Source organism: Vicugna pacos, chromosome 29 (assembly GCF_048564905.1).
Source record: "Vicugna pacos chromosome 29, VicPac4, whole genome shotgun sequence".
Classification (NCBI taxonomy): Eukaryota; Metazoa; Chordata; class Mammalia; order Artiodactyla; family Camelidae; genus Vicugna; species Vicugna pacos.
The window spans coordinates 722,536-750,042 of NC_133015.1; the positions used below are offsets into that span (position 1 = coordinate 722,536).

Below are 27,507 nucleotides of genomic sequence, written 5' to 3' on the forward strand. Positions count from 1 at the left end.
CTTTGGTTTGATCTAATAAAGTGTTATAAATGCTTCTGTGCCGATGAGCTAGGTTCTGGGTGTGCCCAGGGAAGGCAGGGAAGCTGCCTTAACATCACCCAGAGGTGCCTTAACCTGACCCTCGCTTGGAATGGACCTTCTCTGTTCTTTTTTGTGCACATGCCTAATGTCCTGAGAATTTTTAAAGTGATCTTCCAACCCATAATGTAATCTGACTTTGCTGAGTTTTTCCATCTGTCTTTTAAAAAACAGCATATAAGTATATTGAAAAATATTAGCAAAAATAGATTGATTTCAAAATAAGCCGTTAGCAAAATCCATCTGACTCCGTGTTGTTTTGGGTTGTTGTTGCATTTGATTAGATACATCAATCTAGAGAAAGAGAAGGACTACCCGAAGAGCATTCCGCTCCGAGTCGTCGCCCAGGATGTTGGGAATTGCACCTGTGTAAGTGTTTCTAAGCCAGAAAAAATTAAGTTCCAGGTCCCTACATAAGGCAGAGTGCCATGGATAAAAGAGAGACAGGCAGGTAGACAGAAAGACAGACAGACTGTGTACAGTCTACGGAAGGTAGGCATTTAGAAATACCATGTGGGGAAGTGCATTTTCCTGGGTGTATGTATATCTTTGTATGAGTGACAAGTAACCCTAGAGAAAATGAAACAAGAGAAATTCTTGTTAACTACAGTGTTGAACATTGATGCTTGGAAGGATATTGCCTGTCAGGTGTCTCTTGCCTTCCTCTGGCATCCGTGCTTCTCTGGGTCCATCCAAAAGCCGCTGCAGAGGCTTGATGTAAAGCCATTTCCATAAGGAGATATTTCCTATTAGTATTAAGGAACTTTTTTCCAATTTGTCACTACTTAAGTAGAGATAAGGAGAGAGTGGTTTCTGAAAGTTCTCCATTCTTTGAGTTTTTAGGGATTGAATCCCTCAGGTTATTAATAAATGGATGAGCTGGGAGAGATGGTATTTTTAATGGATCAGCATGTTTCTTCCTCATAGTTATTATCATGCTGGTCAAGAAAAAAATTCAGTCTATTTAGCCCTAGTCATTATGTGGAATGTGATGACTGAAATACAGCAAAGTGCCGCGATGTTATCAACGATGAGCAAAACGGAAACATGAATATTTCTGTGATACTGTGGATTGTCACACGTCACAGGAGCTCCAGACCACACAGAGTAGTTCTGTGTGTGGACAGATATGTAGTACGAAACAGTTATATTTTGGGCAAAAGTTATGCAAAGTTCTGATACGAGTGCCAGATGTCACTGCTTCAGGGAAATACTCAAATTTTTCTCTTCTTTCACTTCTCTTCTAAAACCAGTTTTTTCTCAAGGACACACTTTCCATACACTGCAGCTGTTTAAAAAAATTTCAAGGTGTTTTTCCATGAAAATCCTGAGTGTAACCAGCTGCCATAACCCCTGAACGAAGGCCAGCAGGAAAATGGCGGTGTTTTTTCTGCCCCTTGCTTTGCTACAGAAGGTCTGTGCAGCCTCACACCATAAAAACTTGAGTGGTTGAGTTACCAGTGGATTTCACTTAGCTTTATATTTTATCATATTGTTTGTGGTCGGGTTGGGTGCTCTGTCCTATCACTAGACCCTGGTGAAGTCCACGATGGTGTGACACACTGTCCTTTGCTCTCTGAAGTTGTTTCAGGGCAACACTCTCCTTTTGGGCAGCCCTGCTGCCAGAAAGAGTGATTCCCCCAAGCAGGAGTGCATGTCCGAGAGTGTTCTTTCTCCTTGGCCTTCAGTTATGTGCCACCTGCTAGTGACTTCTGCTATATGGAAAAAACAGCCACATTTTCAGTTTTGCCTCTTTATTTTATGTACTAGCCAAAGAAAACTTATCTGCTAAAATTCATTTGTTTTGTCTACCAGAGAGGCATGCAGGGAAAAATACACATCCTATAATTACTGTTTTGAGCAGATGTCTCTAATATTAAGACAAATCTTCGTCTTAGAAACCAGATAGATTGCGAGTGATTATTAGTATTACAGGATAGATGCTTCACTTTACAAAAGGTTTTATATTGAGTGTTTCTTTATATGAAATGGAGAGGTTTTTCAGACTTTAAAGGAAAAAAGCAGAAGCCTTTCATGATAGTTATCTCAAGTTTGCAAAAACATCTCTGCCATTCTGGTAGAAGGTGAACACTGAGCCCTCCCTGCTGGGTTCTGAGACACTTCTGCATAAACCTTGGAGCTGCAAGGAACACAATTTGAAATCAGTTAACAAATTTAAGCAATTTGTCATGTCAAGTAATTGGCTCATAGAGAAGAAATGCTCTATAACAGACGGATGAGTGATGAGTTATCAGTGGCTTTCACTTAGCTTCATATTTATACATCATTTTGTTTCCATTTATGCTGCATTATCTGTGCCATTTAAGCCCTGTCGGGGACACAGCCCTAATTACTGATTTATCTGATCATTGTAACATGTAGAACCTACCTATAGTAAATACTTATTTTTTATAGCATAGCATTGTCTTATATTTAAGTAATGTCTTGGAATTCAGTGAACTTTATAGACATTTCAGAATCTTGTTATTCTCTTTGTTGTGAACTGTACTTTTAAATAGTCATTTCTCACTGTGGCTTAGCACAGAGCTGTTACAGATACCCTGTTCAATGGCAAAGCTGGTAACAGGCCTGAGCTTTCTGAAATGTTCAGTCTCTTCACTAGACTCATTGGCTTTAAGGCCTCTCCAGATTTCAGAAATGAAAATCTCAGTAGCCGCAGTGCCTGACATAGAGAAAGTGCTCAATAAACAGTGGGGCTTTTTAATGCTAAACTTGAAATGTCTTTTGTGACCAGTTCTAGTTCTGATTTTACCTAAACTGACTTTTTACCATGCAAAGAAATAAAAACCCACACTGTGAAAACAGTACACAAGAAGAAATAGGAATTAATCAAGCTCAGTCCCCTCTTTACTGACATGTTGCATTATGGAAGTGATCATGGGCTGCATGATCAGCCTCACTGATTTTTTTTCTTTTGGTTGGGAGGGTGATTCATGTAATCTCTCTGAAATATTTTATTCCTTTTCTGTCTGGCTTAAGGTCTTATATTCTTTGAGCCACATATTCTTTATTTTAAGAGAAAGAGATGCTGTATTAAAAGGCATCATATATAATAGAATGAAAATAAATTATAATCAAGGGTTTGTGTTCTCCTTAGGCCATGTGCTTTACTCTATAAACACTTTAAACTAAGATTTGCCTGTAGATAATCATTTGTTCACCTGTTTTAAAATTCTCTATTTATAGCTGTGTTTTTCTATTTCTTTTTTTTCCTACAGTCTAAAACTATAACAGTAACAAATACAGATACTGCAAATGACGTTATCAACGCTTCCCTACCAATGCTAGGAATAACTGTAAGTTACTCTGCTAGACATTCTTAATTAAAAACAAACTTTGATATTTTAGATTCATGTAAATATTATCCCTTCCATCATAAGACAGCTGATTACTAGAGATACTAAAGTTCTGCTTTGTCCCCAAAAATGTAGAAAATAGGGACAGTAGATTTTTTTATTCTTTTTGAGGGTTTTGTTTGTTTGTTGTATAAGATTCTTAATAACCACCTTCCCCATTCCCCACTTGTCATTGTATGACTATTCTTTCCCTGTTTCCTCTCTTAGTTCATCTTTGTTATCTGTTATTCTCTTTATTATCCCAAAATTCAATTCATTCTCGGATGCTGAATTCTGAAGGATTTACTCTATGGAATTTTTACATAAAGAATATATAGCTAGAAACCATATTCACTGGCTACAGTTTCAGAGGATAAGAAGGATGATGCCTCTGATGAACTGGTAAATTAAAACATAAGCTTTGAATTAGATCATGGATTTGAAGACCTTTAGTACACACACCACAATTTGTTAGTGGAGAAGATTGGAATGTTTGAGGATGAGGAAGGGAAAGAGCATTGGGGAGTCCCATCTCCTCCTTACCAGTGTATAAACACCACGCAGTGGGTCCTTGTATTAAAGTGAGTGACTTTCAAAAGGATGGATGCTAGAGGAAACACTTGGACAATACCATTTCTTGCGTGAGATTCTCTATAAATATGAAGACACAGTGTTACTATGACATGACATGACATATATTTAAGATATGTCATAGTTTTAAGTATTTTGATTTGCTTGTACACATTGCTATTGTTAAACCCTTAAGAAAGAACTAAAATTTAGAATAAGATACCTGATATATTTTAGTTCAATTTAGAAATATATTTAAGGTATAATTAAATATATATGCACTGAGTAAAGCAGGCCCCTCTGCATAGATTTCTGAGCCTATAGAATTATACATTGGAAGAGAGTGAGTAGCTTGAGGGAAGGAAGGGAGGTTAATTAATGACATGACTCATTTTCTTATTTATTCTTTTCTTTTGGATAAGTGATCAGTTTCATCACACCAAAAGTATTTCTATTCAGTGTGGAATTAGGAATTGAGTCTCTCTGGTTATACTGCTCTAAGGAATTATTAATGTGTATGCTACCCTACATGAAAAGAAAGGATTTTTACTAGATTGCTCTTCCTGTTTGCAATAAAAATGTTTGACTAGAGGATAGGAAAGAAAGTGACAAAGTAGGGGAGGGGACTTGGCAGGATAGTCTCCTAGCCTGTTCCCTTCATTATAAGGTCAGAGTCATGATTCTTAATCAGAAGATAAAGGCAAGAATATTAAATATTGCCATTCTGTTCTGACTTCATTTTAAACATTTTTGCTTTATCCTCTTCTAGAGGATACAGCAAAGTCCGTATAATTTGGTATTATTTCTTTCAAATGGGATTTTTAGTATTACTGGGTTGTAATTCTGCTAGTGAACAGTTTCATTGTTTCCCATAACTGGGCCTGTTCTCTAGACAGAATTCTTGTCCTTTCTGTCCCCAGGACTGGACTTGCCCAAAATAAAGCCAGCGTACACTGTGCCAACTACCTGTCTCCTCAGAGCCCCTTGGTCAGTCTTTTCTTTCCACTCAGGAGCAGCTGAGTTAATAATCAGCCTCTGAGATTTTACTTTTTCATCACAGACACAGCAGTGTTGTGGTTTTCTGTATAACAAGGTTGTCTTTACAGGGGCACATTGGAGATTAATTCTAGTGCAGAGACCTAACAGAAGTCAGGACTCTAAATAAGATCAATTAACCTTTTAGTAAACCAGGAAGGTTTTTGGTTTTTTGGGTTTTTTTTTTTTTTGTTTTTTACTTTACAAAAGGGCGTGTATGTGATTTCCCATTCTGTGGGCTACCCATAATACTGAGAGCCTGATTCCACTGAAGTTCGTGGATCCCTCATCATCACTAGGGGAAAAGGCCAAGATTTCTGAATCCTCTGTTAGGGGTTAGAGGAGAGATGGGTTGTAGGAATCAGCATTGCCACCTTCAAAAACCATATCACCCCCTTGAACCATGAAAGCATTTATAGTGGCCCTATGTTTTTGCAAAACATAGAAATGACAAAAAATATGTCTTTGTTCAGTTACCAAGTGTGAGAGAATGATTGTTAATTCTTTTATCTCCAAGGGCTCTGAGAAAGAGTACAAGTGTTGGGTAAATTCCGGCAAAGAGGAGGCACCATACCCACTTATTGGTAAGTTTCTGTGAAAATATAAGATGGATTGTGTTTTAATTATAGTTCTAAATGTCTCAGAGAATTGGTAATATGATCCTAAATTTAAATACTATTAAATAATAAATCCCATGTAATATTCATTTAACAAATATATATATCAAGTATGTCTTATGTGCAGATAAATGATAGCTCTTCATTCAAGCAACCAGTGGTGTAGAGGGGAAGAGAAATGTAAATTTTCCTTTCATTTTTTTTTCACTTTACAAATAGACCTATTTTTGTCACACCTTTTAAAAATTTCTTTCTAAGAGAAAGCAAGATGTGCTGGAATTCCATTTTCCCTGTATATTTATTTTTCATATTTAGTTCTTGAATCTCCTTTCCTTTTCCTACTGTTTGCCTCTATAGAAAACCTTCTGTGATCCAGTCATGCCTCTTAATCTATCAGTGAGTATTGAACACCTGCCCTGTACCCAGATCTTTGCTAGGCATCAAAAAAGAAAATGAAACTAAACCATTTAGATTCCTAAAAATCTTTATTGACTTATTTAGCAATAGGTACTACCCTACCAACTAACTACTTTGCTATTTCTCTAGCCAAATTTCCCAGCACCTGTTTTGAGGAATTACTGGAAAATAGGTCACATCTTACCTTATTTAAATCATTTAGCTACAAAAATATTTCTTGATCAGTGAAGTCCTTCAGTATAGTTAATGGAAATAGGGAAATTAAAATAAGGGACAGCATCTAAAGCAAATCTTGAGATGATGACATTGATGATGATGACGATTTCTGTTAATGATTTTTAAATGCTTGCTATCTGCCTACCATTATGCAAAGCATATCACATGAGTTATCTCATGTAATCCTTTCATTTACCTGTGAGATCACTACAGTGTAATTCAGGTTTCAAGTGATCTGAATAATCTAAATCCAAACTTTTCTATGAAATGTATATTCTCAAGCTTTAAAGCAAGCCATCATGCACATAGCTGAGGACAAAAAATTCCCTACATTTCCAGTTTATTTCTTTTCTTTTTTTTAAAATCATTTTTTATTGACTTATAATCATTTTACAATGTTCTTTCAAATTCCAGTGTTCAGCACAATTTTTCAGTCATTCATGGACATACACACACTCATTGTCACATTTTTTTTTCTGTGAGTTATCATAACATTTTGTGTATATTTCCCTGTGCTATACAGTGTAATCTTGTTTATCTATTCTACAATTTTGAAATCCCAGTCTATCCCTTCCCACCCTCCACCCCCCTGGTAACCACAAGTCTGTATTCTCTGTCTGTGAGTCTATTTCTGTCCTGTATTTATGCTTTGTTTTTGTTTGTTTGTTTTTGTTTTTTAGATTCCACATATGAGTGATCTCATATGGTATTTTTCTTTCTCTTTCTGGCTTACTTCACTTAGAATGACATTCTCCAGGAGCATCCATGTTGCTTCAAATGGCATTATGTTGTCATCTTTTATGGCTGAGTAGTATTCCATTGTATAAATATACCACATCTTCTTTATCCAGTCACCTGTTGTTGGACACCAGTTTATTTCTTAATGTTGTTGTTTGTGTAAAAGTCAATGAGCAACAATTAAAGCTGTGATGAAAAGTCAAATAAGTACTTAAAATAGTTGTTTTAATAAAATATATTAATTTAATTAAAACTATGTAGATAATAACTGTCAGGCTTAAAACAACATGAAGCTTCATTTCTAACTCACTAAAAAAAAATAGGATATGGGACATGGTTGTTACTTAGCAGCAGTTCTCCATTGTATATTTTACTGCACCTTGCAAATTTCAGTTGTGGATTAGCTACTGGCTATTTTGGTAAATCAATTTTGTTTTATTGCTGTTGTAGAAGTCTTTTTTTATTTTTCTGCCTTAGTCCCTGAAAATTGCTGTAGTACTTAATATCAATGAAACATTGACACTATATGCCTATGCAAGATGAAAAGGAAAAGTTCACTGAATTAGATTCAGTGATAAGTCTGGAATGGAAGAGACCTTACTCTCTGTACTTAAAAAGTAAACAAATTTACAGCACAATGGTACTTAAGAATTGAGAAAATGAAATTACTCAGCGTACTAAAGATCAAAAACTTATATAGCAGTCAGATGTCCAGGGTTTAGTTTTTCTAGTTTGAAAACTCCTTTTTGAATCTTGTTTTTGTGTCTCTCATACCCCGTAGTCTTCCTTCTAACTGTTGTCTGTGAATAACGGCCTCAGAGTGGCATGGTGGGAGGGAAAGCATAAGTCAGACAAGCCAGCCCTTGAGTAACTCTAATTGTGTCTATAACTAATAAACAGTATAAAATGTCTTCTTTCAGGTAGATATCTTATATTGAATAATAGTAATAATAATGATCTTTGAAATATATGGTTATTTGCCCTTCGTATTTAAATACTATTAACCACTAAATTTTACTTATTTGATCCTTATAATACTGTGTGATGGGTAGGATAAATATTTTAAATCATGAATTTAAGGCTGAGAGAGGTCAAGGATTTGCTGAAGATTTACAGAGATAGGTAGTGTCAAAGGAGAAACTAGAATGCCTTTCAGTATTCTCAGATGTGAACATAGGAAAAGTCAACATGATGCAACTCACAAACTAACCTGTGCATTCCCAAACAAGATATTCTTTAAAGACTTTTTTCTCTTTGTTTCTTCTCTCTACCAACCCCCCCCAAAAAAACTACTTTGGTGGGGCCACCTGCATTACACAGTGGTCTCCAACTGTAAGAGTGTGCATGGTGATCACTCAGTCAACAAAAGGATTCTTTATACCAAAAGTCCCAGGAGCAAATTGCAGGACATTCCAGTCTGTAGCACACATGCTCATACTGACACAGTGTCAGTCAGCCTAAAGTCTTCATTTAGATTTTTCTCTGTGTAGGACATGAATTCCCCTATGGGATTGAAATGAGTCACCTTCGAGACATGGCACTCCTGATGCAGAGGTCAAAGGACTCCCCCACACCTTCCAACCTCCAAGAGCCCTTCCTCATGGAACAGCTGCCCCAAGAGAAGCAGTGCCACTTCATCTTGAATCCCAGCCGGCTGGCTGTGGCCCAACAACTGGGTGGTGAGTTTTCTCTCTCTTTCATGAGAGCCTTTTTTTAGCAAAACTTTTCATTCCTGAAAACAAAGTTTTCAAAGTTCTTTGCCTTTATACAGGCAAAGACCCAAACTTCCAGCCAGATGAGGTTTTTTTTTCTTTTGAGTTTTCTAAGTGTTTTGAAAGGAAAGATGGAGCTTTAGAAGATGGGTTTATAAATCAGCGGTAGGGGTGACTGACGGGTAATCAGCAGCTGGTTGTGATATGGTCTGTTCTTTCTTTCTTCACTGTCCTTCCCCCTTTAGCCTTATGCCCACTGCAGAGTCAAATGCACCAGGCAGGGCAGCAGATTCTTCAATGCCTTCTTTGTACTGTAATGCGTTGCATTGTGTGTTCCCCCTAAATGATCACATTATTAAAAGAAGGCCGTCAGTGATGGGTGTCAGGAGATGCTGGTGCCTTACCTGGATCCTGGTACTGATAATCATGTGAAGATGAAGGTAATTTCCATAGAAATCTCTCCTTAGTCTGCTAAGCTAATCTGAATTCCCTGGGAACATAGCCATCTGTTACCCTCCCCATAATGAAGACTCCAGAGTGATTAAAAAGTGGTGTTCAACGTAGGAGGACCATCATTAATTACCCTAACCCGTGTTTGAGCTTTACACCCTCAGTCTGAAAGTAAGATTGTATAGAAATAAAAGCAAATGTATCATACCAAAAAGTGTGAGGTGGGGGTGGGGGGATAGCCAAAAATCGATGCTGAATTTTTTGAGCTACTTTTGTAAACCTGAACGAACTGGGATACACCATGGACAGTGGCCACTGTTTTATGCTCATCCCCCCACACATGCATGTCCAGCCCTGTCTCTTTCGGTTGATGACCTAGCCTCAAACTTTATACTTTATTGAAATCACTGGTCAGGAATCCTTCATCTTGCCAACACCAGCTATAAAAACTTACCCTGCATTTGCACCAGTCTTCCTCTTTCCCACAGAGTTAAAGTGAGTTTTTGAACTCTAAGGCTGTTTACCCACATCTTTGGGGTGTCATGGAGATATTACAGTTTTCCATCCCCTGAAACATGAGCTCCATGAAGGCAGAGAGTTGAGTCTGTTTTGTTCGCTGCTATGTTTTCAGCACCTGAAACAGTGTCTGCATATATAAATTGAACTCAATAAATATTTGTTGAATGAATTGTTTTATTGACAGATCTGTTGCTGGTACTCATTGAAGACACAAAGGGAATGTCACCTTTATAACTAAGCTGAGGAAAATGGTGTTTTACTCTTCTATCTTTCTACCCATGTTGTTCAAAATGATTTCTCTGGGTCCCTTGTCAGTAAAATAAATTTATTTTAACTGATTTGACCAAAATAATCAGGGGTCAAGAATCCTAAGAATTTTACCCATCTTTGTCAACAGCTTGCTTAATTAAATTGTAGGCATCATCTGTGTGTTAGTCCTCTGTTTCTCTCTGTTGGAAGTAGGATGATATTGGTTGCAGCTGTAAGATGACTCACGCTAAGGGAATGGAGTGACTACAGACCCATGGTGGCAACCTACCTGTGAAAATAAAAATTTAACAAGTGAACCAGTTTTGTATTTTTTTAATATCCAAGATTTTGATGAACAGCTGCTTTGGAAACCACTGACTTAGACCAGGGCTCAATAGACTTTTTCTGTAAAGGGCCAGGTAGTAAAACTTGCAGATCAAGAGACAGAATTGATGGTATTACACAGGTACTTAAATAACAAGAGGAAAAACAAATTTTCACAAGTTTTTTACCGATGACATTCGATATGTAGTAATAGAGTACAATTTTGTGTAGTACAGATCTGCTAATGAGAGGAATTGAATTGTTTTGGAGGAATAATATTTCACTTAATTGAAGTGCAATGTTAGTATTCCAATTATCACCATTGAATGGAAAGTGTTCTGATCTGTAATGAGGTTTTATGTATTTCATCATCTTTGAGAATACCTTTTCACACAAGTAGGTACTGCCAAATACTGACATACCATGCTACAAGCATACAATTTTAATTGAGCATATTTCTCTCTTCAGAGACATTTGTAGAATTTTGTTAGATTCTTCTTTTGATATTTGCCTTTTGGCGTGTCATTTCATTGCAGATTAATCACTTCCAATTGAAAGTTAGGTAGAAGTTAAAGGCTTTTGAAACATGAAATTCCCCTTTGCACAGGTCAATTGCACAGTTAAAGGATTTTCAAATATAGAAGTATCCTTTGCATTTACATTGAGGTAGGTAAATACTGCTAGACATGTAGTTTGAGCTCAAAAAATATATCCACTACAATTTTTTTATGAGAATGGAGATCTTGCTTCTTGTTTTGACTTTAGACAGCAAGAAAAGTGTGAAAGTTGTTTGACATTACTTGTTCACTAAATGTCATTAAATGTCAAAGTAATGTTTTTGTTTTCTTTAGATAAATACCCAGCAGTGGAATTGCTGTGTCATATGGTTGTACTATTTTTACTTTTTGGAGAAACCCCCATGCTGTTTCCCATAGTGGCTGCCCCAAGTTGCGTTCCCACCAATAGTGCGTGAGGGTCCCGTTTCTCCACACCCTCACCAACACTTGTCATTTGTGTCCTGTTGATAATAGCCATTCTCACAGGTGTGAGTTTCTATCTCATTGTGGTTTTGATTTGCATTTCCCTGAGAATTAGTGATGTTGAGCATCTTATTGCATGCCTGGTTGCCAACTTTATATGTTTCTTGGAAAAAGTCTCTTCAAATCCTCTGCCTATTTTTAATTGGGTTGTTTGTTTTTTTGCTGTTGAGTTATATGAGTTCATTATGTATTTTAGATGTTAACCCCTTATCAGATATGTGATTTGCAAATACTTTCTCCCGTCACCTTATTGAAGTAGGTTGATTTTTCATTTTGTTCATGGGTTCCTTTGCTGTGCAGAAGCTTTTTAGTTTGATGTACTCCTTCATTTTTTCTTTTGTTGTTTTCCATTTTTGGTGTCAAATGCAAAAAAAAAAAATCATTGCTAAGATCAGTGTCAAGTAATTTACCCCCATGTTTCCTTCTAGGAGTTTTATGATTTCAGGTCTTATATTCACGTCTGATCCATTTTGAATTAATTTTTGTGTATGGTGTGGTCCAGTTTCATTTTTCACTTACTGCTCTCCAATTTTTCCACTAGAACAAATCGTAATAAAATTTATATGGAATCACAAAAGACCTAGAATTGCCAAATCATTACTGAAGAAAAAGAAGGAGGCTGGAGGAATAACCCTCCCAGGCTTCAGACAATACTACAGAGCTACAGTAATTGAAACAGCATGGTATTTGTACATGAACAGACATCAGGATCAGTGGAACAGAACAGAGAGCCCAGAAATGAACCCATGTCACTTTTGAAGAGACTGTTCTTTCCCCATTGTGTATTCCGGGGGGTATCCCAGCAGCCCTGCCCCTCAGGCCAGTGCCTTAAAATTAGGAAATGAGTCTCTTTAACATGAAGTCAGTGATTTGGAAAGAATTGCTTCTGCTCTGAGCCCTGGGGTGGGTAGTGTGCACACAAGTGCTTTAAGAACTATTCCCCAGTCCACCATGGCCCACAGATCTCCTGGGCATGAGCTCTCTTGGCCTTCAAAGTGAGATGTTTTCGGGGTTTGTCTCACAGGTGCCAGACCTTAAAAGTTGCGGTGACCTATGTGGGGTTCAAACCTTTCACTCCTTCTGGAGAAGGTCCGGGTTTTGAGGAGATTTTAAGTTCCCTCCCAACTGTGGGTTGTTGCACTAGGGGTGGGGTTTTTGGTGAGATTGTCTGAGCCTTTTCTAGCCACTTCCCTCTCATTTTCCCAATGTGACAGTCTCTCTGCCAGTTTTTAGGTTTTTTTCCAGAGAAAACTGTCACATAGGTAGCTGTAGATACGGTGTGTGCATGGGAGGAGGTGAGTTCAGGGTCTTCCTATGTCACCATCTTGCTAAAATCTCTCATTAAAGGGTTTTTTGTTGTGATTATTCTTTAACAATCTATGAGGACAAACTTCTGAGAATTATACTTTTTTAATATTCAGCTCCCTAACTGAAGTGTGGAGAAACACCGGCTTGGACCTTGTCCAGGCTGTCTGGGATGCTAGGCCTTCCTGAACTCCACTGGCCCTGCATTTACATTTCCCTTACAGTTTTTATAGCAATTGCATGTCTTTTCATCAGTCTTTGACATTTGGAAAGTAAGAGCTGTGCATTAAAGTTCTGCAAGAAAGTAAACTTTAATGAGATTCTTTTCTCTCAGTCCCAGAGGGAACATGAGCTCTAAAATTGAATGTTGTACATAGTAAAAGACATGGCTGCAGCTGAAAGTATTCATAATCAAGTTCAGGACTCAGTTTCTGCCTTATCCTCTGTCTGCACGCATAGGATAGCTCAGTATATAACTTTATGATAGAGCATTCTTCCTAAGAAGTGTATGAAAGCTAAAAAAAAAAAATCAAATAAATCTGATAGTTTTAGAAATAATGAAACCAGACTAAATGTGAGGAAACTAGACTGAGTACAACTACTCATCATATGTCAACATATATGCTCAACAAACATTTGCACAGGTTGGCTTTGTTGGCACACAGGAGACCCCTCCTGGATTTAAGAATGGGTTCAGCTACCTTTCCTGTTCTTTAAGATGGTGTGAGTGGGGAATGTCAGGACAGGAAGAAAGTTCTTTAGTTAAGCAGAGTCTGGGATTCCTTCCTGTCCACATACTTCCCGAAGGCTATTAAACAAGTGGAGAATGGATGTGGGGAGGAGGTCCTCTTTCTGGGGAGGAGATTGGTGTCTTGGCAGCTCTGTTTGAGGCTGCTATGGACCTGTGCCCTGGGCAAAGTAATGCTTTTCAAACATTATCCTACTTAATTCTCTCAGTGAGGCTGTGAGCTGTAGGTGGTGTTCTCATTTTAAAGTGAAGAAGCAGGATAAATAACTTGCACAAATAAGTATCTGAAGTGGGAGTCTAGCTGGGCTCCTGACTCCTGAAACAAAGACCTCTACACCTGGGTGTATGAGCATTTATGATGCACTTCCTGTATCCTGAGGAAGCCAGGGGTGGATGATGGTCTAGATGCTGTTCAGTAAAATGTTTCCTATTTGATTATCTTCCCACGACGTGGCATTTTTAGTATTTGGTTTATGTTGGTTATGCTGAGGAAATAAACAGTATGAAACGCTTGAAATGAGCACTGGGCACTGTTGACCGTGCCCCACTGCCCCCCCGGAATTGTCTCCTCAGTGCCCCGCCCCCCAAGATTGTCCCCTTCGTGTCCCTCCACCCCAGGAATCATCTCCTCGGTGCCCCACCCCACCCCCCGGAATCATCTCCTTTGGTGTTCCCCCCCCCCGGAATTGTCTCCTTCATGTCCTCCATGGAATCGTCTCCTCAGTGCCCCCCCGAGATCATCCCCTTCTTGCCCCATGATCAGAGAGAGCTGAGGGGTAAAGCACCATCTCTGGCAGCATGGTTGGGTGTCAGGGTCTCACAGCCAGAACGTGATGACCAGTTTCATGCACTGTCCCTGGTGAAAAATGTAGTCAGACTACGTGGGCACCACCTGGGGGCCTGTTCGCCTCAAGAGCTTTTTCGCATCTGCCCCACGCAATGCAGGCTTCGGGGATCAGCCAGAGGTTTGGGCAGAATTCATGCCCATTATTTGGGTTGGGGCTCCCACTAGTCTGTCTGCTCCTTCCTGGGGTTCCCCCTTCACCCTCCAGCTGCTGTGGTCATCTCCAACTCCATTCTCTATAGTTTTTTCAAACCAACAAGAGGACAGGTCTCTCTCCAAATTTTAGTCACCCCTGCCACCCTGGGTCCTGTGCTCATGGAATAAGCTGTAAAAATGGGAACCTCACCCAGCGCCATGCCATTCCCTTCTTCCAGGTGTCAAACTGTTACCTCCACTCTGTGCCTTCCTTTGGTCACTCTTCAGTGTCTCCAGGTTGGCTCTTACATATTTAAGTGTTGTCTGGAGTTTATAGCTGTTACCTGTGTGTATTTGTTTAGGCCAGCAGGTGTAGGTGGCAGAAAGGTCAAAAAGGACCCTAAACAGCTGTCTTTTTAGGTATCAGATCCTGTGCAGATTCATCCATTTTTGTCTTAAAATTAGATGCAGATGGCATCAGAACTGTTTTAGAACTGTGATCTCACAAAACCATGATTCACTACTGAACTTTCTTCTGCCTGTTTTGTTCCTGCTGTCTTTTATCACCTAAATGTCTGCTCAGTTCAATTACTTTCGAGAATGGTTTATTGAGTACTTACTAGACATGAGGGATGATGCTGGATCCTCTACCTGTTGAAATCGTGTTGATTCAAAATTCACATCCAATGCAGGTGCCTGCAGGACCGCTCCCTCTCTCCCAAAGGGGAGAGAGATGTGCTTCATGGTTTTTCTGAATGCCTCTGGTGCCTTGTTCCTCCCTTAGGACATTTTATTTATTAATATACTTGCTCTCCCCCCACCACCCATCACCAGTCTTGTCCCCCCATAAGATTATAAACTTTACCGTGGCAAGGGCAAGTCTCACTCATGTTTTCATCCATCCATGCTGCCTTGAACATACTTTTTAAAGTCAGGAACCAAAAAGATACATGAAAAGTCTGCAGTTGGAGAGAAAGGGGGGGAATGCAGAGCGTTAGCTTCCTGCCTCTGTGCTCAACAGCAGAGTGGGGCATCAGGTAGCAGAGCGCTCTTGTTCTCAGAGAGCACCTTCATAGCGAAGCCTCCTCCCCTTCCCCCAGGTCTTCTTCCTCTTCTTTTCCTCCTCCTCCTCCTCATCCTTCTCCCCTCCCCCTTCTCCTTCTCTCTCCTTTCCCTCCTCCTTCTTCCTTTCTTTTTGTCATTATTGAGTTGTGGTCTAATTTGATCTTCAGCTTTTTTGTTCACTTAGTCTCCTCTTTAAAATGGCCTGTGTGTTGGTATGAAATGCTTTGTGCTGTAAGTTCAGTAAAGGGGGAGCCCCTTTTTCACCTTTGAAAATTTGGTTCCAGAATTCAAGCACATAGACCAGTGACATCCCCAAAATGGGGGGGAGAATAACCCAAGTGTTTGATGTTTCCTTACCTTATAAAATGCTGAGCCGTGATGCTGAGCATACTATAAAATAGGAACTATAGAAATAAGATTACATGAATTAAATTAGGTTTACTAATAATCTCACTTCTTCCTTAGATTCAGGTCAGAAGACATTTAAAAGAAGATCTGTCATTAACTGGGCCTTCTGGCGGGGCTCAAGCACCCACCTGGACAACCAGCCCGTGTCACCAACATCTCCAAAGCTGGGACAGCTCTTCAGAGTGTCTTTGCCAGATATCTGTGAGAACGACAATCTACCCAAACCTCTCTTGGTAAGTCTCATTTTGGTCTGTAACACTTAACAGGAAAGGAGAGCTCTGGAGGGAAACTCTACCCCAAATGGAAAAATTGTGAACACTCATGGCTTTGGCTGAGAACCTTTATTATTATTTCAAAGAATACAAATCTTGACTAAACTATTGCAGCATCGTAAGGCAGACGTGATGGGGAGAGATGGTCTCGTCTGCTGGTGGCAGGAAAGAGCAGCGTGAACCTGCTCAGATAAACTAGAGTCTGTCTGCTTTGTGGATGGAGAATGCACTTTATCCCACACATTCCTCTCACATCCTTTCTTGAACCCTGTGTTGTTCAGAACATGACTCTTTCAGTCACCTTAGCAGCAGGGACTAAAACTCACACTTCTTATTAGTATTCTAAGTGTTTAGGCATGCAGATACATCCTCTGGCATTTAGTTACCTTTTGTATGTAGAACAGATCAGGTGAAAGCCACTGAGTGTGTATGGTCTTCAGTGAAGATAGTAAATGAACCCTGTCAAGCAGCAGTTATTGAGTGTCCAGTACCCTTCAGGCACCGTCCTGGATGCCTGGCACTTCATGCTCTGCTGTATGTCTGTAAGTACCAGACACAGTCTAGTCACTTTATTGCTGTCCTTCACAACAGAGTTAGAAGGTAGTTATCACCATCGTCACTGTCACCATCACCATCACCATCTCCATCATTCCTACTTTACAAATTAAAGCCCCACTCCCCCCAAAAAACCCTCAAGTTTACTGAAAGTCACACACAGCAAGTCTGAGCTATAACTAGGACTCAGGTCCTGTGGGTTGCACGTCTCCGACACCCACTCTCTTCCTCCTCGGCAAGTGTAGGACATGCAGCTGGAAAGGAAGCAAAATAAAAGATCGGAATGGAATGGGACAGAGAAAGCTTCCGGGAAGTGATAATTTTGGAGGCTGATTTTAAAAGAAGGCAACACAGGAAGTAGGATGAAATGTAAAGTCGCATGAAAAGAAAGACAAGCAAGTGGAGGTTGAGTTTGGCAATAACATTTCCATGTCTGGGGATAAGATTTCGTATTAAGAGAACAGTGGGCAAAGAATAGTGAGACAGGAGGAAGACGAGGTAACAGGTACCTTGAAGTGACTACTGGATCGCTGAAAAAGGACAGTCGCATGAAAGCAAGTGTTGAAATGTAGCAAGAACAAATGGGAGAAAATAGATTTTGAGACACACACACACACACACACAAACTGGCTTTAATCCGCTGGCAGCCCGTCCAGCCCCAGCCCTTCAGTGCCTCCTGCCGGGCCGCCCCGGCCCCTGGCAGCCGGGGAGGGCAGCTGTGTGTTCTCTGGCTCCTTCTGCGTCAAGTGCCATTTTGATTATTGTTTCCTTTGCTTCGCCATAGGATATGCTTTTCTTCCTTAATCAGAAAGGACCCCTCACAAAAGGGATCTTCAGACAGTCGGCCAACATGAAATCCTGCAGAGAGCTGAAAGAGAAACTGAATTCCGCAGTTGAAGTACAGCTAGACTGTGAATCGGCTTTCGTGATAGCCTCTGTCTTAAAGGTGGGAACGCACACCTTTGGTCCCCCCAGTAGTGGAGCTCTGGGGGAAGACAGCTGGTCTCCCTCATTATAACGCTATCCCCATCTGCGAAGAACCATCATAGTTAGATTCTCACAGCCAATTAGCTATGTGGTAAAAGTATTTGTAGCAGAAATACTTGTGGCAAAGATGTCTATGCAAATAGGTTTACTTTTAAATTATTTTAGAGCCTCAGCTATAGTTAGCTGGCCTTCCCTTGTCCCTCACTAACATTTGGCCATAGGATATACAGCGACATTTCAGTAATGACCCCCTGCTACGACTGTGACTGTGCTTGGCATTGAGTGTATGCAGTGAAAGGCGAGGGTCTGGTCTGGTCCTGCCCTGAAGGAGCTCGTAGGTTCATGGAAGACATGCTTACCTCATCAACTGACTGCAGCACCGAGGCCCAAGGCTTCCATGAAGTCACAGAAACACGACATGTACATCACAAGTTGTGTATCACCTTTGGTAAAGCACATATGTAAGGCTGCTATTTGATTTTCCAGAAAGAATTAAAATTACTCCATTGCACACCTGTCTCCATGTTGTAAGCAGGAACTTGCAAGAGGGTGGTCAGCCATGGGTGCAGCGCTTAGACATGGAATTGGGTTTTCTCTGCCTGAAGTTTCCTAAGGTGGAGATCAGACTTCACAAGCTTGGCTTGTTGGGACCATGCCAAAAGCAACAGAGAGTGCTGGCCTAGAAAGGAAAGGAACATAGGACCAGGACCAAAGTGTGTTTACTTTTAAGCTTTTTTGTAAACAAATGTCAAACAACAAACTCCCTTGGTCAGATCCTACTTGTGTCATAGTCTGGTTTCACCACACCCGGCCCCACAAGTGCTCTCAGCAGGAGTCTTGAAGGCCGGGAAGGATAATGTACCAGGGACATGTTATTTAATATACATTATGGATGAGGGTGCTGCCCCAGGCTCCCAGAGCCCAACCATAGCCTGGAATGCCTTCTCCCCTCTGATGAAGAATACAGGGAGAAACTCCAGACACCTCTGGGTGGAATTAGTCACCAATGCCACTGGAATCTAAAGTTCTAAATTACCAGGGACTTTGTTTTATTTACTACCCTGTTCCTGGCACCTCAAGCAGTGCCTGGCACAGATGAGTAAATATGTATAGAATGACTGGATGACTGACTACCACATTGTGAATCTCACAGATACCTTCGTGCATTTCTTTTAACTAGTGATTTGAGAGAGAGAGAGAAAAAAAAGATTAGGATGGTTTGCCACACTCTGCCATGTTACACTAGTTTGCTAAGATATATACAAACAGGAGGTTTCAGTCCAAACAGTTTGTCCTTTATCTTTTCCACTGTAGTCCAGACCCCATCGTCCCTCTGGTTTTTTGTTAGGAAAAAAATTCAAAGCATATTTTTCTGTGTATGCACATCACTGGAGGGCTGGCACAGAGCTCTGTGTGTTCCAAAGAAGGGAGGACTGAACTTTCCAATAAAGTGCCTTCTTTCTAATTTCTCTAATACAAATTAGTAGAATAACAATTTAAAAAAAATTTTCCCTCTATGTAAGGATTTTCTACGATGTATTCCGGGAAGCATCTTTTCATCAGATCTCTATGATCATTGGGTCTGTGTAATGGACGAAGGAAATGATGAGGAGAAAATAAATGCAGTTCAAAGGTAATTACTCCAATTTGGTCATTCCTCAAAAATACTTTAAAAAAACTTATATTTTATAAGCTTGTCTGTTAATGTAATAATAACTGTCAAAGTCATATCCATAGGGGCCAGTTTAAAAATAGATTTATGCTAGCAACTGTCATTGTTATTGGTTTTTTTCCTAATCTTATTAATATGGAATACTCGACCATTGTACACCTTCTGTATATTCTAATCTGATAGGCACTGAAACCCATTAGACTAATAGCTAATACTGTAGACACAATCTACAATTTATGACCTTAATTTTGGTAAATATTTAACTAACCAGGCAATTCCTTATACACTTCATTTAGCAGCTGAATTCATACAGAGAAAATTCCTTCCCCTCAAGGAACTCACAGTCTAGTAGAAATAGACAGATAAAACCCAGAATTCCAGGGCGGTGCAGTCAGTGCTGTGACAGGGGTATGTGGAGAAGGGGACGTGAGGACAGTCCAGAGAGACAGTCAACTCGTTGAAAGTGTCAAGGGAAAAGGGAGTTGCAAAGCCTCAGCCTGATCACAGAGAATGCATTGTCTGTCCTCATGGAAAGGGAAGTTGAGGGCAGAACCCAGCACCCCCATTCCTGAGTATTTCCCACATCATAAGAGAATAGGAAAGAAGTGTCCATTAATGAAAAGCAATACTTGCGTTTCTGTGAAACCCAAGAATCCCAGTATCATTTATTTGCAAATGCTTGTTTAGTGCAATGTTATCTTGAGCAACTTTCTAATGTAAATCATTATCTACACGCAGCTACTGATGGTGTAAGTGTTGAAGACACCAGACTCAGAGCCATGTACAAAATGCTGTCTCTGCTTTCATGACAGCTTGTTGGGAACTGTTCAGAGACAGGGAACCTGAGATTCTGTATTGTTGTTGCTCACTGTCTAAAACTTTATATTCTAGAAGCTATTAAAGGATGATTTTTAAAAGGCCAAAATTATGGCTCTCATATAAATATACACACATGAAAGAAATTTTATTTAAAACATGAATTAATAAAGAGAACTACTAAGACGTTACTGCCGCCGGTTCAGCGAAGATGGTTAACTACCACAAGTTATAATAATTGAATCAGAAATGCTGAAATGATTTTATAAATAGATTTGAAAAAAACTGGCTTTTTCTGCTGGGACATGAGGCAGTGCAAATAAATCATGTGTCTCTTCACCAGAGAGAATTTTCAGGTCTATGGACAAGAATTATGTGTGTTGCTGTCAATGTGCTACAGTTTACAGAGGTGTAAAATAACTCAAAGGCTCAGGGCCCCCACAGAATCTGACACCCCAAAAGAGCACTCTAGGCAAGGCCTCACTGTCCAATGAAAACATTCAGTAATCTTTTGGCCCATTGCAATCTGTCATAATGTGTCCCTAGAAAACCATCCTCATTGTCAGTCTGTGCTGCTGAAGAAGCGCCTCTCTGGTATTTATGCAACAAGAGCCAGATTACCTGATGTTCTTCCCCAGGTTGTGATACAGGAAAACGGGGCGCGAGAGGAGGGCTGTGTCCCAGGTCTCACTTGAGTCCCTGGGATGCGCCTCACCAAGTGAGGGTCGTTGGCTTCATGCAGGAAAGAATTCAAGAGCAAGCCCTAGTTGGGTAAAAGTAGATTTGTTTAGAGAGATGTACACTCTGTAGACAGAGTGCAGGCCGTCTCAGAACGCAGGAGAAGGGCAGAGGGGAGCAGGGTTGGGTGTTTAGTTTAAAGGAGAAGTAGACACACAGTGCATAGACAGAGTGCCGGGCATCTGGGAAGGTGAGGGAGCAAGAGAGTCCACGAGGCACGGTGTTGCGAGTTTTTATACACTAACAAGTGAGAGGATTACTCCAACTGCTTTGAGGAAGGGGCGGGGATCCCCAGGAATTGGGCCACCACCCTCTCCTTGACTTTCATGGTCAGCCTCAGAGCTGTCATGGCACCTGTGGGTGTGCCGTTCATGGTGCTAGTACATTACAATGTGTGTGAGGGAGCTCAGGGTCCACTGGAGGTCAGATCCCCTTCCATCCTGGTCCTCAAGGTCCATCGGAAGTTGACTTTTCCTCCACCTTGGTGCTAACTGCTGTGTCATTCCTTTAATGGCTGTGTCCTGCCCCCTTCCCTCCTGTCTCAGTTGCAGATTCTTGTTGGATAAAAGCAACAAGCATGAATGGTAGTAAAAAAAAAAAAAGTGGTAGTAAATGATGGTGAAGGATAATTTAAAAATCCCTTATCAAGTACAAAATTGGAACAGTAGGAAATATACTGTTATAAGCTTGACTGATGTGTGAAAGTGGTACCACTGAGATAAAGAGACATGGGACAGAATTGACCTTAGAAGCTGGTGGAGCAGAGTGTAAGCTCTCAGGATGAAACTGGGTATCTTTGTGGCTGAGGCTTGAAAGGTTCTCACCCAGAGACAGAATACACAAAATAAATGAATAACACCCCTGAGTCTTACTCTCCCCCTCTGTAAGACAGTCCTCGCTCCGCACGTACCGTATAAGCTGACACTCCTGCATCTCTGAACTGTGTTTCTGTCTGCATAGTTCCCCATGAAAAGTGAAGAAAGGTTGCCCTGTCTACAAGTTTTCCACAAAATGTCTTGATTAAAGAGCACTTTTGTCTGTCTTTAGGCTATTAGACCAGCTCCCAAGAGCCAACGTTATTCTGCTAAAGCATCTTTTTGGGTTATTGCACAAGATTGAACAACACAATTCATCGAATCAGATGAATGCATTTAACTTAGCGGTGTGCATCGCTCCAAGCGTCCTTTGGCCTCCTGCTTCCTCCAGCCCTGAACTAGAAAGTGAATTTACAAAAAAGGTAACGAAGTTTTTCATTTTTCTGCCCTGGGGGACTGAGTCCCCATTTTGAACCTAAAGTCTGGGGTATTAATTCTGAAAGACATGTTCTTAAGTACATCTTCTTATAAGTCTGAGTTCATTGACAGTTCTGTCCTCTCCTGGTAGACTGCAGAAAGGTGATTTCTTAAGTAAAGAAAGTGACAGTAATTGGGTTACTTCTGTTTTCCCTTTAAGGGGGCAAACAGCTATGACTGACTGAAACCATAGAGGAATAAGAGCAGATGATAAGATTTTAAAAAGAAACAAAATACTTTGAAATTAAACAGGTGCAGGTGGAAATCTCAGCCCTCCCCACTTGCCAGATGTACAATCTAGGGCAGAATTAGTTACACTGATCCACAGTTTCCTCACCTAACACAGTGGAGGTGGGGATGGTACCTCGCTCAGTCAGTACTTACTTGAAATCACACTCCTGCAGTACCTGGTGGTTAGTACAGGGACGGGGTACTGATTCCTCTTCCTCCCAACGTTCTGCCTGTTCCTTTGCCTCAGCTATTGGGGCAAGAAGACTATGGAAATGTTCCAGTTTATCTCAGTGGAGGCACAGCTCTCCCCAGTGAGCTCTTCTCCAAGCATCTCCAGTTCTGGCTCCTCAGGGAGGGAAGTGCATGGGAAGAGGCTGGTCAGGCAAAATGTATGCTTTTCTCTCCAGCTGTCTCTCTCCTTCACAGTAAATCCACAGAGGATGCCCACCTCCCACACTTACGACACCTGCCTTTTACATAAGAAACATATTTTATAAGTCTTTATCTAATGATGCTTCATGAATTTTAATAAGAAAGTATATTTCTTCATCCCAAATGCCCTGTACAGAGAATACTTAAAATTACCCTAATTTGAAAGACAGGACCGTTAGTATAAAAATGTTAGCATTAAGCCAAGGCCACAAATAATAACTTTAAGCCACTGGTTAAAATCAATTTCTATACTCAAACCACTCTTGAAAGTATCATGTTTTTTTTAGGGGAAACAGTTCTGTTTAGTTTTCAAGGAGAAAAGAACTTTGAATTTCTCTCAGGATTCTTTCACTTTTTTTTTTTTTTGGTTTGAACCAGGATTCATACAGGAAGTGTGATTTATAGGTGCGCTATGTGAAAAGTAGCCCTTCATTTTTGCTCCTTTTTTGTACAGGTTTCTCTGCTTATACAATTTCTGATTGAAAACTGCTGTAGAATATTTGGAGAAGAAATCACTTCCCTTCTGGAAGAGGTTTCAGTGACATGTGATACAAAAGAGAATGCCTCAGGTACTGTGAATAATGGGGTTGTTTTTGTGTGTGAGAAATAGCCACACACGTGAAGGTCAGCGAGGGCACCGGTTACCCTCAGCCCAGAGCAGCTCGGGCGAAGGGGCCTCTCGCCTGGGTCAGGGGCTTCTGCCCCTTCCTTAGAAGGCCTGCTCGTAGGTCAGGCTGTGTTAACACTGTGGTCGGGTTACCAAGCGTATAAGACAAGGTTCCCAAACTCCAAGACATTGTTAGTGGCAGAATTTTAACTTTTTTTTTAAATAAACCTTACAAGGATATACAGTAGAACAATTAACAGACTTACAATATAATATATTGTTATAACATATTGTTACAATATCTTACAATATAACAGAACTGCTGTGGTTGAAACTGGAGTAGGAGACCCAGAAGCAGGCCTGGTCTGGTTCCTCCTCATCTTCCTCTCCGAAGTCCCTGACACCTCTCAGAAATCCAGCGCCCTGCAAAACACTTGAGAAAACAGCTAGCTTCACGGGGCAGGGCAGGGTGTGTGGGGCTTGAAGACATTCAGCCTTCCAGAATATGAATGCCTGCACCACCAATTCTTGGTTATCTTTGAACAATTATTCTGTGCCACCATAACATTAGTATCTTCTCCTGTAATTGTGGGAAACCATAACATCTAACTGGTATGATTGCCGTAAAGAATAAACAAGGTAATAGATATTAAAGAACTTTGTCAAAGGGAAATTGATACGGTTGGTAAATGATTTCTCTGAGGCTAATAGAGTTAATTAGGTATATCTGCCAGCTAATCCATTTAATAAAAGACAGAGTCTTATTCAGAACCTGGGTGTATCTGCATTAATTTATTCTTTTTTTTTTTTTTACCATTTCTTGGTATTATGACATGTGTTCATTGTTTTGAGGAAATCTTACTTAAAGAAAGCCTATTTCTCCAGGGACTGAGGTAAATCTAGTATACCCCAAAAATTTACTTTTAATTTCTGCACTAACAACTAGAAACATTGTGAAAGATGCTTTCTTTCTTGGGAGTAGGAATTTGAAAAATCTGCATGAAAACAGAATTAAACTAAACATCATAGTTGTTTAGTTGTTTTTTGTTTTGTTTTTTTTAAGGCAGCATGTATTTGAGGCAAGTGCAAATGTTAATCATGGTTTGATTTTTTTGGCAGATATCTCCTGCTTCCAGCTGAATGACTCCTCCTATGACAGCCTGGAAAGTGAGCTGAATGAAGAAGTCGATGCTCCATGCAGTGACTTAGTAAAGAAACTCGGTACAGGCAGCAGAAGCATGGACTCCGTGTTAACCCACATTGACTCTGACCCCGAGCAGCCTGAGGTGGAAGGCGTTTTAACCTTGAGTGAGTTTGACTTAGACCATCCTAAAGATGAAGACGTCCATGTGGAACAGCCCGGTGAGCCCGCGCCAGTGGCCATGGCAGCAGTGCACAGAAAGGCCTCACTGCAGGACCAGGCCAGTGTCCCCTCTGACACAAGCACCCCCAGCTACCTGTCCGCAGCTACAGAAGATGCTCCAAAAACCCCGATGCAACAGCGACACTGCTCGGAGCCCAGCATCGGCTACCTGGGTTCAAAGCTTTCCTTTCTTAGGGCGTTTTATCAGAAAAGGATACGCAGGTCCAGCTATGATGCGATTCTCCTGAAAAAAGATGAGAACCATCTGAGTCAGAATCCACCCCTCCAGGAAGAGGGTAAGACAGGTTTTAAAGTGAGTTTAGTCACAGATACTGATGTCAAAAAAAATGCCACTGATAAAAATCATAAGGAGAAAAGCTTTTGTGATAGCGAAGGAAATCGTGTAAAGCTTTTTCCTAAATCCAAGCCAGGGACCATTTCTTACAGCCACCTGTCCTCACACGATCGCCCCAGGAACCAGCCCTTCACTGCGGACATGGCTGGGTACTCCCCACCACGCACAGCAGAGCCCCTCAAGGGCTCAAGGAGGCAGCGGCGCTGCTCAGAGCCCAGCACTGAAGACCAGCACTGCAAACTGACCTATCTCACGGGACTTTATTCAAAAAAGAAGCAGCACAACGCAAGCTGTGACGCCAGTCTCTCGCACAAAGAGGAGGATTATCTCAAGCGGCACAAGTCTTTGCAGATGGAGGGGCAAAAGCTTATCAATCGGAGCTTGGTCATGGGGATCGAGGTTGGCAAGAGTGGTGCCACAAACCAGATCACTGAGAAGGTCTTCCCCCCAAGGTTAAACATTTGCCCGAGGAGTAGCTGTTCCAGCTTGTCCTCCCCGGACACGTCCCCATCTGGCTCACCAGTGAGCTCCCAAGACAGCGCTTTTCCTCAGATTTCTGAACAGTCGGTGTTTACACCCACTGAAACATCCTCTCCAATAGATTGCACTTTTCAAGCTCAAGGAAAACAGGAAGAGCTTTCTTCTGACTTTAGCAGTTCCAGCCTCATTTCTGGAATTCCCGGTCCCTCATCAGGGCAGGCCAGTAGCCACCAGGCTCATACAAAAAAGGACAGCCTAGAAGGGCATTCACAAATGCGTTCTATAACTCTTCACCCCAGCACATGGTTGAGAAATGGTATAGCCAGTTTGAAAAATTGGTCCCTCAAAAAGAAGGCAAGGGTACCGAGACCAGAAAACAATAAAACAGGTTCTCTAAAAGGACCCATGGAGCCACCTCCATTTGCTTCTGGCATTCCAGAAGCCAGCACACTGCAAGAGAGACAGACAGACATTCCCCAAAGGGCAACTGAAGGACTTGGAGCTGTGCAAACAGCCCAGTGCTGATGCTGAGGACACGCATTCAACCAAAGACATTTAACCACAATCAGAATCTAATATCTGCAAGGACAGAAACCGGGCTAATAACATAAAGATAATAATTATTATGACCCCTGTGTATAGAATAACCAAGACAGGTAGCATCAAGGTTATCACTGCTGATACTTAGGACAAAAAAAGAATCCTCTTTATTGAGATTTATTTGGCAAAAAGTTGAGACTAAAAGATTTTATCACCTGTTTGGGAGGCTTTTCCTTATTAGAGCGTGGATTGATCCTGTCATGCATTTTAAGAGATCCGAGCAGAGGGCTAAAGAAGCATCATCTTCTCTAGAGGAAACATGCCTTAGATGACACTAAGAAGGCAAGGATATCAAAAGTGAAGAATAAAAACCATGGACAGAGTGGGAAGTCTGCAAAGAAACCATCCACATTCCATGAAATGTTTTTAATAAGTAAGCAAGAAAAATACCACCAATCAAAGCATTAAGAAGGAAAGCATGTCAGATGATCAAGGAAATCACATCAGACTTTTCCCTGAAACCAAGCGAGTGGCCAGTTCTGAGACATCTCATAGTCAATCACGTGCCCTCACAGAATCATTCCAGGTACCAGCCCATTAAGGCAGCTAGAGTGGAAAAAACTCGAGGGATTCGAGCCACAAGTACCAAGACATCATAGTTTTTGTTGGTCAATTTGTTTTTCCATGGGTGTTTCACTGCTCTACAGAGGCCCCCGGACATAGCTATGGGGAGAAAGAAGGAAATGGGTGCTCATTTGTGTTCTTTCCGGAGATGCCTGAGCCAGGAACATTCTCCAGAAATGCACTTTTCCCTCCTAGGAGGTGCCCTCCTGACAGCATTCGCTGTCTGGGTGAGGAGGAAGAGTCTGCAACAACAGTCATTCCTGTGTTACATGGTCATCGTTGCCAACAGGTGATCAAAGCAGGACCCCACTTTGCGGAAATGTTTTTCTGCAGCCTTGTCTCTAGGATTAATCAGCCAAAAAAAATTGCTGATAAATTCTCCCTTTCCCGATGACCAATTCACAGCTAAGAGAGCAGTTTACAGAGCTGGCAGGTTATAAAGAGTTACAGAAAAGAAGAGCCACCACAGTGGCACTCAGGCCTTCTTTCAGACAGTCCTCGATACTGGATTTTCTCACCTCCAGAACTTTTTACATCTTTTTCTCCCAAAATGATTCATGGTCTATACCCCACTGGAATAAACCAATGGGGTATACACCACGGTGCGTGCCCCACTGGAACACACCAGTGGGATATACACCACGGTGCGTGCCCCACTGGAACACACCAGTGGGGTATACACCATGGTGCGTGCCCCACTGGAATACACCAAAGTGG

At 41.0% G+C, this 27,507-nt stretch overlaps 1 protein-coding gene across 1 annotated transcript in view; it reads left to right on the forward strand.

Moving 5' to 3' along the window:
• Nucleotides 1-26,811, forward strand: part of LOC116277890 (rho GTPase-activating protein 20-like) — a 69,876-nt gene extending 43,065 nt beyond the window's left edge. Inside the window, exons 6-15 of the mRNA XM_072951694.1 lie at nucleotides 363-447; nucleotides 3,318-3,395; nucleotides 5,557-5,623; nucleotides 8,518-8,706; nucleotides 15,884-16,059; nucleotides 17,438-17,599; nucleotides 19,164-19,273; nucleotides 21,914-22,103; nucleotides 23,276-23,390; nucleotides 24,548-26,811. Of these exons, the coding sequence (XP_072807795.1) occupies nucleotides 363-447; nucleotides 3,318-3,395; nucleotides 5,557-5,623; nucleotides 8,518-8,706; nucleotides 15,884-16,059; nucleotides 17,438-17,599; nucleotides 19,164-19,273; nucleotides 21,914-22,103; nucleotides 23,276-23,390; nucleotides 24,548-26,151 (2,776 nt within the window). The 3' untranslated portion in view covers nucleotides 26,152-26,811. The remainder of the gene's footprint in view (nucleotides 1-362; nucleotides 448-3,317; nucleotides 3,396-5,556; nucleotides 5,624-8,517; nucleotides 8,707-15,883; nucleotides 16,060-17,437; nucleotides 17,600-19,163; nucleotides 19,274-21,913; nucleotides 22,104-23,275; nucleotides 23,391-24,547) is intronic.
• The last annotated feature ends 696 nt before the right edge of the window (nucleotides 26,812-27,507 follow it).